Here is a 16,352-nt window from a genome sequence, read left to right as displayed (position 1 = left end):
GGACCGGGACTCAGAACACGGGATCTCCTGCTTACATGGCAGATACTGTATCCATCTGAGCCACCGAGGGCACAGAGGATAGTGCGACTGTAGGGATTTATCCCTTGCACGCTCCCCATGAGACCCACATTCCCAACTTAATGTCCACACACTACATTCGTAGTGCCCCTGCCCATTACACGAATGTAGTGTGTGGAGATTAACTAGGGAATGTGGGTCTCACGGGAAGTGTGCAAGGGATAAATCCCAGCAGTCACACTATCCTCTGTGCCCTCGGTGGCTCAGATGGATAGAGCATCTGCCATGTAATCAGGAGATCCCAGGTTCGAGTCTCGGTCGGACACATTTTCAACCGTCCCCGTTGACGTACATCAACGTCTGTCAACAGCTTAGGGTCTTGATTTAATTATCATTTCAATTTACTTTTAAGTGTACTTTCTTTGTGTTTGGAATGTTTTTGCTTTCTAGGTTGTTGTAGGTTTTCATTTTCACGAAATAAAGAATTTGGTACATAATCTTGTGTGAAATTTCTTCTGCAACTGCCAAACTGTTGAAAATGAAAGAGGCTTGCATTGGAATATTCCTCGTGTGGGGAAAAAACAGGCAGAGAACATCTTAAAAACACGACAAATTATGGCCTCATTGACATCAAAATGAAATGTGATGAACACAATTGTTGTTTCACAGAGGTGATGCCGTTTTCTCATGATACAGGGTGAGTCAAAAAAGATTTTAAAACTTTGGAATAATACAGAAATTTCCTGTGATAATTTACAGAATTGGTAGATGTTGTTTTGTAGCAAACAATGTTAAGTTTCACATAAGTGTCAAGTGTCATTTTGGTTCAGTGTGATGTGGCAAAAATTTCACCGGTAATAAATTATTCCCACACTTGTTGCAGCAAATTGGGCGTAACTTGTGCAATGGCACAGTAGATTTAAATTTTCAGGTTGGCTACGTTGTTTGTTAGTGGAGGATCACACACACGGTCTGTGATGAAAGCCCAGAGGAAGAAATCCAATGGTGTCTAGTCTGGGGAGCGTGGTGGCCATGTGGTTGGCCCTTTACGGCCAATTCACCAACCTGGGAAGTGATTATCAAGGAAACCTCCAACTTCCATGATGAAATGAGGTGGTGCACAGTCATCTAGTAGTAAGCCTTCCCATCTTGGTCATCATTATCGATTTGTGGAATTAAAAAGTTTTCAAGCATATCCAGATACACAGCACCAGTGACAGTTTTCTCCATGAAGAAGAAAGTGCCATGCTCTTTCAGTTCGCTAACTGCACAAAACACATTAACTTTGGGATTGTCACAAACATGTTCCAGGGTTGCATGTGGATTTTCGCTGCCCTATGTTCTGTAGTTGTGTGTGCTCACCATCCACTGAAATGAAATGTTGATTCATTGGTGAAGATTATTGTGTTTAGGAGAGTGTAACTGTCCTCTATCCAACGCAACATTTCTGCTCGGAATTCCCCACGAGTAACCTTACCTGCATGACTTAGGTGTTACACCACTGTGAATCTCTGTGGTTTCGAGTGTACACATCTACGAAGTACTCGCCAAACAGTCTTGTATGGAGTGCCAGTCTCTCAAGACGCATGTTGCGCTGGTTTGACTGTGGGCAAAGCTCTCCCTAACCTGTTCGACATAATCAACACTATGAGCCAACCTGGTGGTTCATCATGTTACAGTGAACAACCTCTCTTAACAAAGTTCTTATGCCAAGAGTAAGTTGTAGGCCTCCTTGAGGGTTCTTGACCGTATTTGGTATGAAATTTATGCCTAACAGTTGTTGCAGAGTTGGTTTTATGAAACCAGCACACTCCGCACCAGCGAACGTAGCCATTTTAACTGTTCACTGTGCTGGCTCTCCTGGTGGCAGTATGGGATATTGATGCACTGTATGAATCAAACTTGAGGTTGTTTGCCGTAAAATGCCATGCCTACCGATTCTGTAAGTTATCTCAAGAAATTTCTGTGTCGTCCTAAAGTTGTAACATCCTTTTTGACTCACCCTTTATATTTTAAAGTATTTTGTACTCCAAATAAAGCTATAAAAAAGGATTCCACTGCTGGTTTACTGCCCACATTTATTTTTAGTGTTGTTGCTTTACTCAGTGAAGGCATATTCAATCTGTTCCTGTATCTCACTCCGTAATATTACTGACCTTAAAGGACTTGTAAAGATGTCTTGCTTCTAGTTCAGTTGATGCAAAATTGGTGTTTTAACAACTTTAAATAACCAAGACAACAATGTTTGCATTTAGATTTCAATCACTGTCTATTTTCATAAAACACTTCCTTGGTAATAAACCACTGTTAACAATATCTAACAATTTTACAAAATGTCGGCAGTGTCCAAAGACTTCATGGAGTCCAATTTAAATACACAAAAGCCCACAAAGAATGTTCTAAAAGCAAAAATTTTATATTTGAGATATTTTGTTAACTGACATGTTTTTTCTTCTAGTATAAGGTGGTCTCTGACATTTAATATACACTCCTGGAAATGGAAAAACGAACACATTGACACCGGTGTGTCAGACCCACCATACTTGCTCCGGACACTGCGAGAGGGCTGTACAAGCAACGATCACACGCACGGCACAGCGGACACACCAGGAACCGCGGTGTTGGCCGTCGAATGGCGCTAGCTGCGCAGCATTTGTGCACCGCCGCCGTCAGTGTCAGCCAGTTTGCCATGGCATACGGAGCTTCATCGCAATCTTTAACACTGGTAGCATGCCGCGACAGCGTGGACGTGAACCGTTTGTGCAGTTGGCGGACTTTGAGCGAGGGTGTATAGTGGGCATGCGGGAGGCCGGGTGGACGTACCGCCGAATTGCTCAACACGTGGGGCGTGAGGTCTCCACAGTACATCGATGTTGTCGCCAGTGGTCGGCGGAAGGTACACGTGCCCGTCGACCTGGGACCGGACCGCAGCGACGCACGGATGCACGCCAAGACCGTAGGATCCTACGCAGTGCCGTAGGGGACCGCACCGCCACTTCCCAGCAAATTAGGGACACTGTTGCTCCTGGGGTATCGGCGAGGACCATTCGCAACCGTCTCCATGAAGCTGGGCTACGGTCCCGCACACCGTTAGGCCGTCTTCCGCTCACGCCCCAACATCGTGCAGCCCGCCTCCAGTGGTGTCGCGACAGGCGTGAATGGAGGGACGAATGGAGACGTGTCGTCTTCAGCGATGAGAGTCGCTTCTGCCTTGGTGCCAATGATGGTCGTATGCGTGTTTGGCGCCGTGCAGTGAGCGCCACAATCAGGACTGCACACGACCGAGGCACACAGGGCCAGCACCCAGCATCATGGTGTGGGGAGCGATCTCCTACACTGGCCGTACACCACTGGTGATCGTCGAGGGGACACTGAATAGTGCACGGTACATCCAAACCGTCATCGAACCCATCGTTCTACCATTCCTAGACCGGCAAGGGAACGTGCTGTTCCAACAGGACAATGCACGTCCGCATGTATCCCGTGCCACCCAACGTGCTCTAGAAGGTGTAAGTCAACTACCCTGGCCAGCAAGATCTCCGGATCTGTCCCCCATTGAGCATGTTTGGGACTGGATGAAGCGTCATCTCACGCGGTCTGCACGTCCAGCACGAACGCTGGTCCAACTGAGGCGCCAGGTGGAAATGGCATGGCAAGCCGTTCCACAGGACTACATCCAGCATCTCTACGATCGTCTCCATGGGAGAACAGCAGCCTGCATTGCTGCGAAAGGTGGATATACACTGTACTAGTGCCGACATTATGCATGCTCTGTTGCCTGTGTCTATGTGCCTGTGGTTCTGTCAGTGTGATCATGTGATGTATCTGACCCCAGGAATGTGTCAATTAAGTTTCCCCTTCCTGGGACAATGAATTCACGGTGTTCTTATTTCAATTTCCAGGAGTGTAGAAAAATTAGAGCTGCAGAATGATGATGCTAGAATTTTGAAAGGTTTCCAGTATAAATTTGAGTGATTACACAACAACATTTTTCAGTAGTAATATTTTCTGAATTAAAAAATTTAAAAAGGGAGATGGTTTTCTGTATGTAGAAAAGAAGTAAGGCTTCAGATGAAGTATATCAACCCTAAACAATCAGATGTTAGTGAGGTTAGATATTGAAGTGCGTGTTGATTCTCTAGTCTTAAGTGTCTAATGTTTTGTTAAATAAATGTTTCCACACACAATAATTACACTGTTGTCATCAGTCAAATGCAAATTATACTCTGAACAACTCAATTTTCAAAAATTGACCTTGTAAAAGATTTTGCTGTTTCATGAATGTATGGTTTATGTATTAGGTACAAGAAAACAAAGATGAAAAAGTAGTACTTGTGTTAGAAACAATTTCAAAGGAAGTGTAGCTATTCAATGTCACTGTGTTTCTAAATGGTTAAAAACTAAGAAACTAAAGGAGGCTAACAAAACATGCATTATCTATGTATCTTCTTCTGCCTATACATAAACAGTCTGGAAAGCTTCTAAGACTGTTGCAGGGCAGGTTGTGCTGAGAAATAAGTGTTCAGAAAATAATTTGATTCGGAGTTAGCCAATTGGGCTGTTGCGTGCGCAAAGCCAAGTGGCCTACCAGATAAAATTGATGTTAGTTGCTCTCATAGCATAAATAATAGCACACGAAACAGCTCAGCCTTTGCCTTGGGTTTGATCCTTACTACTGTCCAGTGCCAAATCACACTCTTGTTTGGTTTTAGGAAATCAATTGGAACACTTATTTCTTAGCACAACCTATCCTGCAACACCTTTACAAGCTTTTCAGACTGTTTCTGACCACTCTGTATAAAGTCCCTCAGTGAAATTTCTGTTTGTATGTTTGCGCTAATCGCAGGAACTACTATACATATTTTGATACAGTTGTCACTAATAGACTGATTCATGAGGAAGGTTTCTGTATAATTTATAAATATTTCGTGTGAAATTGGCTGTACTGTGATAAACTGGAGTCCCCCACCACTGTGAAATTGATGACATTGCAACATAGCAGTGAATACCGTACCAACTCGGAATAGCGTGAGGCCTCCGTAAATGCAGTGTCAGGCAAGTGTGAACTATCACCGTGGGAGGCTGGTGTGAACTACCGACAATTTGCTAATTGACCTGCGATGCAGGATGTATCGGATAATAATCGGGTGGACTGCACAGTTCTGGTGCTGCATTTAGGCTGACAGTGTGATGTTGTAGCTAGCAGTTCCCATCATTGCCATGAGGTGTCACTTCAAATGCTGATTAAATATGGAGCACATAGCATTTATGCCTGCTGAGGAGATTCTTGTGTGCACTGCTTAAATCGTGTTAGCTGTATGACAGTGATGACATTCAATTACCTGATGTTGTTCTGTGAATTTTAATTCTAACTCTGCAAAGTGTCCTGTAAACAAAATTGTCACTATGCTAGACGAGTAATCTGTCATAGATGCTTAGTGCTCTTCGCATGAAGCTAGGGTGGGTCACTAACATTAACATAAAATTATCATGTTGTTTTCTTACAAGCAAGATGTAAATGGTGATTTGTTTCTAGTGCTTGTAGGGAGACTCTGAACCTACCAGCTACTTATGTCCTTCTGGAGGCGCACACAACGTATGTAAAATAAATTCAGTTGTTAATATCGTTTGTACACTATGGTTGCCTATAAATTTATCTTGTAGAGCTGGTCTTGCTAGTCAGTCACAGATAATTATCTTATTTGTTGTGCTCTGATCCTCTTATCTGAAGATTTCCTGAATCAAATGGAAAAAGCGTTCATTTCTCCTTCATAGCTACATAAATCGTTCATAACCAGAATTCCTCACTTTAAACCATTTATTGTAAAAACAATGTGTGATACGGTGCACATTACAATAAGCACTAAGCTCCTTCTCCCTGTTCCATACACAAAAGAGTGAATCAATTTGGTTTCATTTTATGTCACATTTATTGCTGATATAGCATCTTCGGTTATTCCTTGGCAGACCACCATAACACCTTCAATCGTGGGCTGCACGGAAAAACATGTCCACCACAGAAGGTGGAGACGCCCATTCACCACGTGCGCCCACGGGAGGTGCAACTCCTGCATGTATTCTCACCTCTGCATAGACAGAGGCGTAGTGGCAATGTTTTGCTTCACTCTAGGGCACTTCAGTTAAAAACAAGACTCTTTCTCTCTCTATTCACATGAATATCTTCATTTCTCAAGAAACCTAACAGTGTACCTTGGTGTTTCCTGATGAAATGTCATGTTACATTACTGTGGTTTCTCCTGACAAATTATGTTTCATAACTTTGTCTGTAATTGTGTATGGTGAAATCATACACAATACAAAGCTGTTGAAGTAATAAGCTACTGAAAATGGATCAGTCAAATGAACACTAATCATACAGTTACACAAACAAAACTGTAATGCTTATCGATTTTTTTAACAAGAAATCTGTGCTATGTTGCTGCTGCTGCTGTCATTAATCAGCGAATATGTTCATCATTGTATTGCTCCCACTGGCCTTCAGCCTCTAAAAGTTCATTTGTGAATGCTTCATCTCCGTAACTCTGTGGTCGTCATGTCTGGCTGCTGTGCAAAAGATCCGGATTCAGTTTTCGGCACTGCCAGGGATTTTTGGTGGGAGGAGTGGAACAGCGTGCACTTGAGCCCAGCAATGCCAACTGAGGAGCTACTAGAGTGAAAAGTGCTGGCTCCAAGGCTTAGAAAGCCAACAATAGCCAGGAGAGCAGTACTCTGTCCACAGACTTCCCTGTACTGTATCCAAATGACCCCGTTGGCAGAGGATGACACGGTGGTTGTTCGTCCTGGCTGGCCCCTCTGAACCAGAAAGTGGAGCTTTGCTCATTCGCATTTTTCATTAAGTGGCCCTGAGATTGTACCGAACCTATGTTTTTACACTGGCTGCTTTCATATATATATATATATATATATATATATATATATATATATATATATATATATATATATATATATATATATATATATATATATATATATATATATATATATATATATAAAAATCTCTCTCTCCCTCCCCCCCCCCCTCCCCCCTCCCTCCCTTTCTCTCTCTCCTATTCACCTTTTTAACTTACACAACAAGCAGTAGACAAGACAAGCAAGCAGCACTTTGGCTTTATAAATAAATTAATCCTTCTTGTATTTACCTCTTGCTTGCATAGGGTTTCCACTAAATAATGAAATACCAAAGTAACTACATAAATGTTCCCAAACATGTTTCTGAAATGTTGGCATTTTAGGACACCTACACCACCTGAAAATAAAGAGCATTGTGCCAGTTTTTATGGAAACATTGGAAACATTTTCATTCACAATATAGAATTTGCACAAAAATGTTTTTCCATTAAAATGATTTTCAACTTACATGTGTTCTCTATGAACAGGAGCTGCACATCCATCCAAAGGCAGACAAGTCTGTGAAGGGACAGGTGGGAGCGCCCATGCCGGGCAGCGTCATAGACATTAGGGTGAAGGTCGGCGACCGTGTGGAGAAAGGTGCGGCGCTAGTGGTTCTGTCAGCCATGAAGATGGAGATGGTGGTCCAGGCACCCATATCAGGTGTCGTCAAGAAGCTGGACATCGAACCTAACATGAAGCTCGAGGGAGATGACCTCCTTATGACGATAGAGTAAGCTCGCTGCCATTGTGTGCCAAATGGACAGACCCACTACAGGTGAGAGGGACGTTTAGCCTCTGTTAATCAGAACATTTGAAAAACTGGCTGTTCGTAATTACAGTAGAGTATCATCAGGAATTGGAAACAATTGGTAATGTGGCATGTTTGCAGTTTATGCATTCATAGGAATGTGAAAGAAACACATGCTGAATTATTGATAAATGTGTACATACTTATTTTGTGTCACACATCTTACAAATAACATGGAAAAACAAGAGAACTGATTGCATATGTGAAAAGTTCTTAATTACCTGTGAATTGGGCCCATGAGCTTAGAAAAAGAAGTCAGACTTGGTTTATCTTCAGAGAAGATTATAGAATCAGCCCTAGTCCATTTGGGTACAAATTGGCTGTGTGGTGCATCCATAGTTGCTGTGATAAACTCATCTGAAGGAAGGAACTCATTCCAGGCTTTTTCTATTGTAATCTCCTTGGCAGTATCTCCCACCTTCCTGTTAAAATGTTTGAAGCTTTCAGTGATTCCCTGGGCCTTAGAGTGGAGGTTTGAAGTAATGGGGGAGGCATAAAAAAGTTAAGGTTCCCATTTTGTCTTTCAAATTAAAGGTTCAAAGGCTTACTCATTGCCGTTAACAACAAAAATCATTTCCAGAATTTCCAGATGCAAACAGATGGTTTTTGACATTGGGTCTCATTCAGCATCATACCATCTAGTAAAAATGGTAGTCTCCATCCATGAATTCTTTTCGGTTTTGCCAATGACTGTCAGTTATTTTAATCCCTTATAACATTGCATACTTGTCGATTTTGCTACGATTGGTAAAGGTACTGTGCGTACCAGTGCCAGTGGAATGTCTATATGACGTTCACAAATTTTGCTGACTGGAGTACTTTGACTGACCAATGTTTTGATTGATTGCTGTTTGGATAAATGATTACTGTATCTACAGTGGCGTTCTTGCAGAGGAAAGCTGTATGCCTGTACAGTAAATTATTTGCATTGTCACAAAGTATAAGTTTGTTTCTCGCTTATTTGAACATCACTGCTACTTTTGAGCAGAGGATGTGCACTTTTTCTTGGCTAATCATCTCCCTAGTTATCAGTCCGCAGTTGTATACTTCATTCACTAGGTATGTGTCCAGTCACAGCTGATTGGGGATGGGCTAAACTGATTACCACGTATGAATTACTTGATAAATAGGAGGAGGAAATGTGATAGCTTGGAGGTCAGTGTCCAGGAGGGTGGCATACATCAGTCTGAGGAGGACCAGGGGAAGCAAATGGGAAAAAAAAAATCTTAACCTGTGGAGGAAGAAGCGTAGGGTGCCTTGGCCCTGGGTCCAAATCTCTTACGATCCTGCTTCTCCGATTATGGGGTTTCAAATGATTTTGAAATATGTGAATACAGTTGCGGGAACTAAGTGACATTGTGGTATTTTCATTACATGTTAGAATTAGATATTGACCATTGTTACATCACAGAACAACACATTAGGGCTTGTTCTTATGGCTCTTAAGTCTTGTGGATGTTAATCTTCACTATTTTTATCCAGCTAATTAAGGTTTTTTCAAAAGTAAATGGTGATTTTTTTTTTTACATCACACCACAGCCTTAACCATATTGATGATCAGCTTTTAGTTAGCGACTTTGACAATTATATCACACAAGTCAGCAACTCAAAATTTCATAAGTGTCAACACAGACAACTAACATAATAACTGTGCCCATTAAATGCTATGTGAGACCTGAATAAATAAATGGATACATTAAACAACAGAAATTCCAGGTTGGAATATCAACAATAAAGATGACACCTTAAGTTGTAGACACGCACAACAAAAGGGCTGTTAAACATTGAGCTTTTGGCGAAAGCCTCCTTCTGAAAGCAAGGCGTCTTTGACGAGAAGCTCAATGTGCAACACTTCTTTTGTTTTGCCCAACTGCAGCTCAGTGTGTCATATCAGCGGTAGTAATGCTCTATCTTTTCTTGATGTTGCTGAATGAATGCATTGATCAACTTAGAGTTGGTACTGATTAAAGTTTGCTTCTAACTGACCAACACAAATGTTTACGTTTTGATTACTGGCTGATGACTGCGGCTTATTGTGCAATACACATAATACAGAAATCACAAAATGGTAAATATGAGGCTATTACATTTTAGATATTGAAGTAAAAAATTTGGGGGGGGGGGGGGGGGGGTGCGAAATTATCATAATTAAGCTTTATTATCAAAAGAAGTAGGTACTATTTTATAAGTTTTAATATACTCTGCAATTTCTGAAACTCGCCAGGACTTTTGTGGAAAGTTAAATTTTCTGATTTGAATATTTTATGAACTAACATTCTTTGCAGGAAAGTTGGTGGAATTTTGATAAGCCTTTTTTTTTTTTTTTTTTTTTTTTTCCCCAAGATTTGAACATTCCTAAATAAGATAATTTTGAACACACACTTTATTTGTTGCAAAGTGGAAAAAAAGGGATTTCAATTAATATATACCAGTCCTAGAATAGTTAATTACTGTCAGGATCGAATTTAGAAGACCATATGGTTTTTGTGGATCGTATATTTAGAATTTTTCATGGAAAAAAATATATATATATATATATATATATCTATGAATACTAAATTACACTGTTATCATCAGTTGTCTGAAAATGATACATTGAATAATAAAGTTTAGCTTACAGCAATTATACGTTTATAACAATATCAAGTACTTGTGGTGTATGCACTATGTTTAGAATAGAAAATTATTTAAAAGTTGGGTTGTAGTAAATTATTCTATTCCATCTTGGTGTACATTTCTTTTCTGTGTCCTGTAGATATTCTACACGTATTCTGAAACTCTGGATTTATGAATAATATACTACCTGATTTGAGGTATCTGGACACCTGTTAGTAGACATTAATATGGAATTTGCTCATCCTTCACCTTTGTGACTGCTTGAACTCTTCTGAAGGCAGTGAGGTGTCTGAATATCTGTCGATGAATTGCAGCCCTTTCTTCCCCGAGAGCTGAAACCGGAGAAGGTAGTGTGGTTGGACACTGGAGTCTGGAGTTGAGTAATCGTTCAAAGTTGTGCCAAAGGTGTGCCACTGAGTTCGCGTCAGGATTCTGGGCCAGCCAGTCCATTTCAGGAATGTTATTGTTGACAAATCAAAGCCTCACATATACTATTTTATCGTAGTAAGCGTCGTCGTGCTAATACAATCAAGCATCATTTCTGAACTGTTCCACTACTGTAAATAGTGTGTAATGTTGTAATAATGAGTTCATTTCTTTGTGCTTGTAGCAGTAAGTGGATCACACCCTAATTGTGAAAAACACCATGATACTGTAACACCTCCTCCTCTATACTTCATTGTTGATACTACATATGATTATCCACGCATTCACCACTCTCGTACCTTTCCATCAGATTGGAAATGAGTGATTTGGAGTGATGAAAAATGCTATACCCTGCGACAGTCATCCACTGTCCAGCGCTTGTCACTCCTTACATCGTGTCAAGTGTCACTTAGCACAGACTGCAGAAATATGTGGCCCGTGAAGAGCTGCCAACCATCGTACCTCATTATTTTTAACTCCGTGTGCAGTCATTGTGTTAGCTGTACTGCTAGTAACACTTTGGAACTCTCACGTGATTCCTTTCAATGATATCGTGTTAATTTTTGCAATGTTAGACAGTCCCAGTCTGTGAGTATGTGAGGGCTCCCTGATCTCGATTTAACTGTGCTCATTCCTTCACGTCGATACTTCACTATCGCATCAACGGCAGCTGACTTGGGCAGCTTTAGAAGGGTTGAAATACCCCTGATGGATTTATTACACAGCTGACATCCAATGACGAGTCCAGATTCAAACTCACCGAGCTATCCTGGCTGACCCATTCAGCTGTCACTGCTTCTCTACTGATAACACAAAACTCCCCACCTCCTTTTATGCTGGCAGCTCCACCATGTACGACATTTAGAGGTCAATTCTCCATCGAGCAAGGGTGTCCAGATACTTTTCATCAGATAGAGTATACTTTAAAAAACTGTAATTGTAAAAGCAGAGATAGTAAAGATTTTCACAATTTCCAACCCATGATCACTTGTCAAGTTATTTTCTAGTTAAATTATTCAGATTCTAATGTATACTAATTGTGTGTTTCAGGGCTTACTGACAAACATCTTAAGCTAAGACTTGCAACAGGAAACATCTGTCTGAAGACTAGAATTGCTGTCGTAGTGGTGGTGTGTCAAAAAACTTACCGTATCACAGAATGATTCCCATTTGTGGTATCTGCAGCCAGAAGACTCCTTGTAGAAACTTACTCAGACCTTAGGGCTGTTTCATTTTTAAATCCGCCGAGGTACCTCGTTAAGCAGTTTGGTCTGCAGGTCATGTAAATGTATATAACAATTCTTACGGCTATATTTGCGATGCTTCCATTGAAAGTCTTTCAAAGTTCTCTCTGTTGGTGAAAATAGCATATAGAGTTATAAGATGTTGAAATGGTTGATGTGGTTCATAGGGCTCTAGTAAAATTTTACGACTGTTAGGTGTTTATATGCGAGAGTTTGTAGCTGGTTACCATAAGTGCAAATAAATGGTGTGTATACTTGAGATAAAATGTGCTGGTAACTCTTACTGTCAAGTGTTAGTGAGTGAAACTGTAGCTGGAAGAATATGCTGCTTGACTGTGTGTGTGATAATTTTGTGGGCCTAGCATTTTTATTTTTATTTATTTTTTTATGCTGCCATGTAACTGAATAGTGACTATTTATTGTTGTGAAAAATGGGTGTAATTTTCATGTATGTTTCTTTGGTCCTTTTTGATAAATATTTTTACATATATAAGAAAAGATATATAGTATAGTATTTTTCCCCTTAAAATCTGAATTTTCATATTACAGGCTAGTGTCTGGGAAGTACAATTGTTACTGTTGTGAGTCTTACATTTTGTACTGTACCAAGCCCTTACTTCAGAAAAATATGGGGAAGTCAGAATGTCAGTGGCTGTCTCATTTTAAGTTCGTTTGTAAAGAAAAGGGACTGTCATACTATGATACTGCTGCCGTTTTTGTGTTCTCTAAAGTAATTGGTAACAATTTTTGGAAAATCTCGAGCACTCACACCGCTCCCCATATCTGTGTGTGTGTGTGTGTGTGTGTGTGTGTGTGTGTGTGTGTGTGTGTGAAAAAAAAAAAAAACCTCCACTTCATGGTACAAACTGGAAGTTACAGGAAAAACATGTGAAGTTATTTACAACAGGTAAATGGGAAAATGAATAATCATCAGAAAGATGAGCTGTAAGAAATGAACCTTTTACAGTTACAGAATGCCAAACAGCAAGTCAACAGTTTCAGAAACCAGGGCCACCACAATTTCTTCTGTTGTGAGATTGCTATAATTTTAGAAAGATGCTTCGTGTCAAATTGTAACACATCTCTGTAAACAAAAAAATTGGTTCTAATGTACCATTGGTTAATTTTGGGTTGAATGTAACTGAAGCTGTGATACATAAGTAAAAATGAATAACATTCACAAGGCTGATGAACAGATAAGTCTGTTGAAATAAATGTTGGATGATGTTACAATCTTTATCTCATTGTTATGAATTCTGAATTTTACATTTGAAATGTTACTTCATTCTTAAATTATTTTTCACTGTATATACTTCATTCATTTACTGTAACCTTCACTTTTTGAACACCTGAACTTATAAATTGTCCATTCAGAATTAATTATGGAACTGTATAGTGTTCTGTTTAAAATTTGAAAAATAAAAATAAATCTATTTATATTAAGTGTTTTTCTTCTTTTTATCATCAGCATGTTTTAAATTTGTTGCTTATGTTTTATATATTCTGCTTACCTGTAGTTTGTTGTTGCACTTAGTTTTGAAGCATTGTGAAGTCTCCTATCTAGTCAAATTGAAATGAAGTCCTCAAAACTGATGTGACACAGGGTAGATCCAGGTACATGTAGATGTTGTAGACTGGACATGAAATAAGTTTTATAGGTGGCTCCTCCCAGTATATTTGCACTATACCCTAGTTGGTGGTTCTCGTTTCACACTTCAGTCCATACAGGTAAATGAAAGTACATCATCTCCCTTTTTAGCATGTGAGTAAGGAGAATTACCTGACTGTTAAGCAGCCTCATAGGTTTAGTTAAAGTTCACAGTGTCAGAATATATATAATGACAGAAACATGACTATAACAGTGCACACAAAACAGCTCAAAATATTATCACCATAATTTACAATACTGACATGTAATTAACATTTGCAGATCTTCAGTTCTTTTAAATTGAGTATTTACTGCTTTGACAGAGATTTTAAGACCTCAAGGTATTTCATATTCCTCACACACACACACACACACACACACACACACACACACACACACACACACACACACACACTCACTGCGCTTATGACATTGAGGTGCAGAATTTCACCTGAACCGACACATTGTGAGCATCAGTCTAACCAGATTCAGACTTTCACATGAATTAATATGCTGGTCACAAATTTTTAATATGGACTGACATATTTGTTACCTGTGTATCAGTCTAATGTGATCCGACATGTAGACGTTTGCAATGTGCTTGTCGGGTACAGATTTTTTTTTTCCTTAGTGGCTGAGGTGTTACCTGAATGCTTGCAAGCCACTAGCTGACTACTTTGTGTTACGGTTGACAATTTAAAGACAAGTGTAAGAACATGTTGTGAATTCTGAAACATTATGTAGTTTTGAAATTCGGCAAGGTTAGACTATACTGTTTTGCATGGATTCCATGACCATACTATTGTTCGGTTTCTGTAAAATGTTTCAGGTTAGTAATTCACAACAGTTCATGAAACATTATTATTACCCGGTTTTTGGAATCCCATAGTTATGAGTATGACATCCATCTTGAAATAAATACTTAGATTCTAAAGTACTCTACTCAAAATCTTAGTTACTGACTGGATTAATTAATGAGAGGTGGTGTCTGATTCAGAAAAATTACAGCAATAAAATTGTTATCAAATTTCAGAATCTAGCAATCATTAAGGCAACATAGGCGACTGAAATTTGGAGGGCTGTAACTTTTAATGTGAATTATTTCACAAGTTAGTTAATTTCAGATAATTCCAAATATGTTCTTGGAAAGTTGGGAGTGCTGGCTTCCCAATGAGTGGTAACATTAACTCCTCTGCTGATTACTCACTCTGTGTTTTTCCATTATATGACATTGTCATAAATAAAATTACCTATACTTTTTAATTACTCTGCCTTTAAATAAACAAAGTGCGTCATTGTAATCAAGAAGATAAATATAAACAGAGCTGTACGTTTAAATGAGTGTTTGTAAAAACAAAAATTTCACATATTCCTGTTCATGTGGTATATGAGATGTGCACCTGTATTAGATACAGAATGAAAAAAGTGAAAAATTTAAGTCATTCACCTTGTTACATCTCACAGCTTTGAAGCTACTGCAGGACACACTTCACGTTTTCATTGTTATTAACCACAGCACATTTAGAAATTAAACTGTTTTGTTAATTTTTACTTAGCTTGCTGCAAAGATCCAGAAAACAAGAATCACTTCATTTCTTTCTAAACGACGACGATGATAAGGAGAGAATAAGAGAGATAGTGGGGGACAGAAAAGCAGCAAGGAAGTATCAGAGTACTAAATGTACACTTACGGAAATGGAATGTTTTACAGATGAACACCACCTCTGAGAACTGTCAGACTTGTCACACAACATGTTACGAATGCTTTGAGGAACACCACATGTTGTGACAAGCACATGTGCAGCGGTGCAAGGCCAGAAATAAAGGATGAAGTAATTATTGAATATGAAACCAGGTGAGAGATTTGGGACATTTTTATTATGAACAAACTGTTGCTGTATCCATAATTTGTGTATTTTTATTTCGAAGTGCCAAAAAAATTCAACTGCGAATTAAATATCAAACTAATTACAGAAAGGTAAGAAACCATATATTAATGATTCTGTAAACGCAGAACTACTAAAATCCATAAACAGATTTCAATTGCCATCATTTTGTGAGAAATTAATAATTTATTCAATACGGTGGTGGCCATTAAAAAGATTAAAGTTTAAATGGACCATCTTCTCGATCTGAAGACACACACAATACAGAAATGCCCGTTGTTCCCCAGTTGCTTGACCACCCAGCAAGTAGACACGAGAACTTTTTTCAGCCATAGGCACACTAGTTTGGGATGTTGGCCAGCTAACAAAACCCAGGACCACCACTAATCCAGCCAATTATGCAACATCATTTTGGAAGGATGACCAGTTGCTGTATTGTATTGCCTATGACCACGTCCTGGCCATAGGCACACTCCACCATGCTGCAGTAAAGTTTAAGTGTTCGTTACTCAGTGCAAAGTTTCGCTTAGATTCAACGACAGATTTGATTCTTTGGCGATCGTGAGTACTTCGCAATACAACAGGAGAATGGCAGCAATAGCTGTATGGTGAGGTTCACCAAAGTCAGCCGACTCCCCAGTTTGGCGCCTAAACCTAGTTCTTAATGTTTCATAATTTCTCTCAGAAGTGTTCTCAGGTAAGCCTGTGTAGGTACTGGTCAATTCTCTTTCTGTGTATCATTTTGTCAGTGTTTTTATGTCAGGGGAGGCTGCTCTTGGTTAAGAGTGCCTTGT

At 39.5% G+C, this 16,352-nt stretch overlaps 1 protein-coding gene across 6 annotated transcripts in view; it reads left to right on the top strand.

Moving 5' to 3' along the window:
• The window catches only part of LOC124717211 (pyruvate carboxylase, mitochondrial), a 371,895-nt gene extending 359,045 nt beyond the window's left edge, over nt 1-12,850 (top strand). For all 6 annotated transcript variants that reach the window (XM_047243993.1, XM_047243997.1, XM_047243992.1 and 3 more), the window contains 2 exons: nt 7,416-7,705; nt 11,831-12,850. In XM_047243993.1, the coding sequence (XP_047099949.1) occupies nt 7,416-7,664 (249 nt within the window). In that variant the 3' untranslated portion in view covers nt 7,665-7,705; nt 11,831-12,850. The remainder of the gene's footprint in view (nt 1-7,415; nt 7,706-11,830) is intronic.
• Nucleotides 12,851-16,352: the final 3,502 nt, after the last annotated feature.

This window comes from Schistocerca piceifrons, chromosome 9, assembly GCF_021461385.2.
Source record: "Schistocerca piceifrons isolate TAMUIC-IGC-003096 chromosome 9, iqSchPice1.1, whole genome shotgun sequence".
Taxonomy (NCBI): Eukaryota; Metazoa; Arthropoda; class Insecta; order Orthoptera; family Acrididae; genus Schistocerca; species Schistocerca piceifrons.
This window is presented reverse-complemented; position numbering and strand designations above follow the sequence as displayed.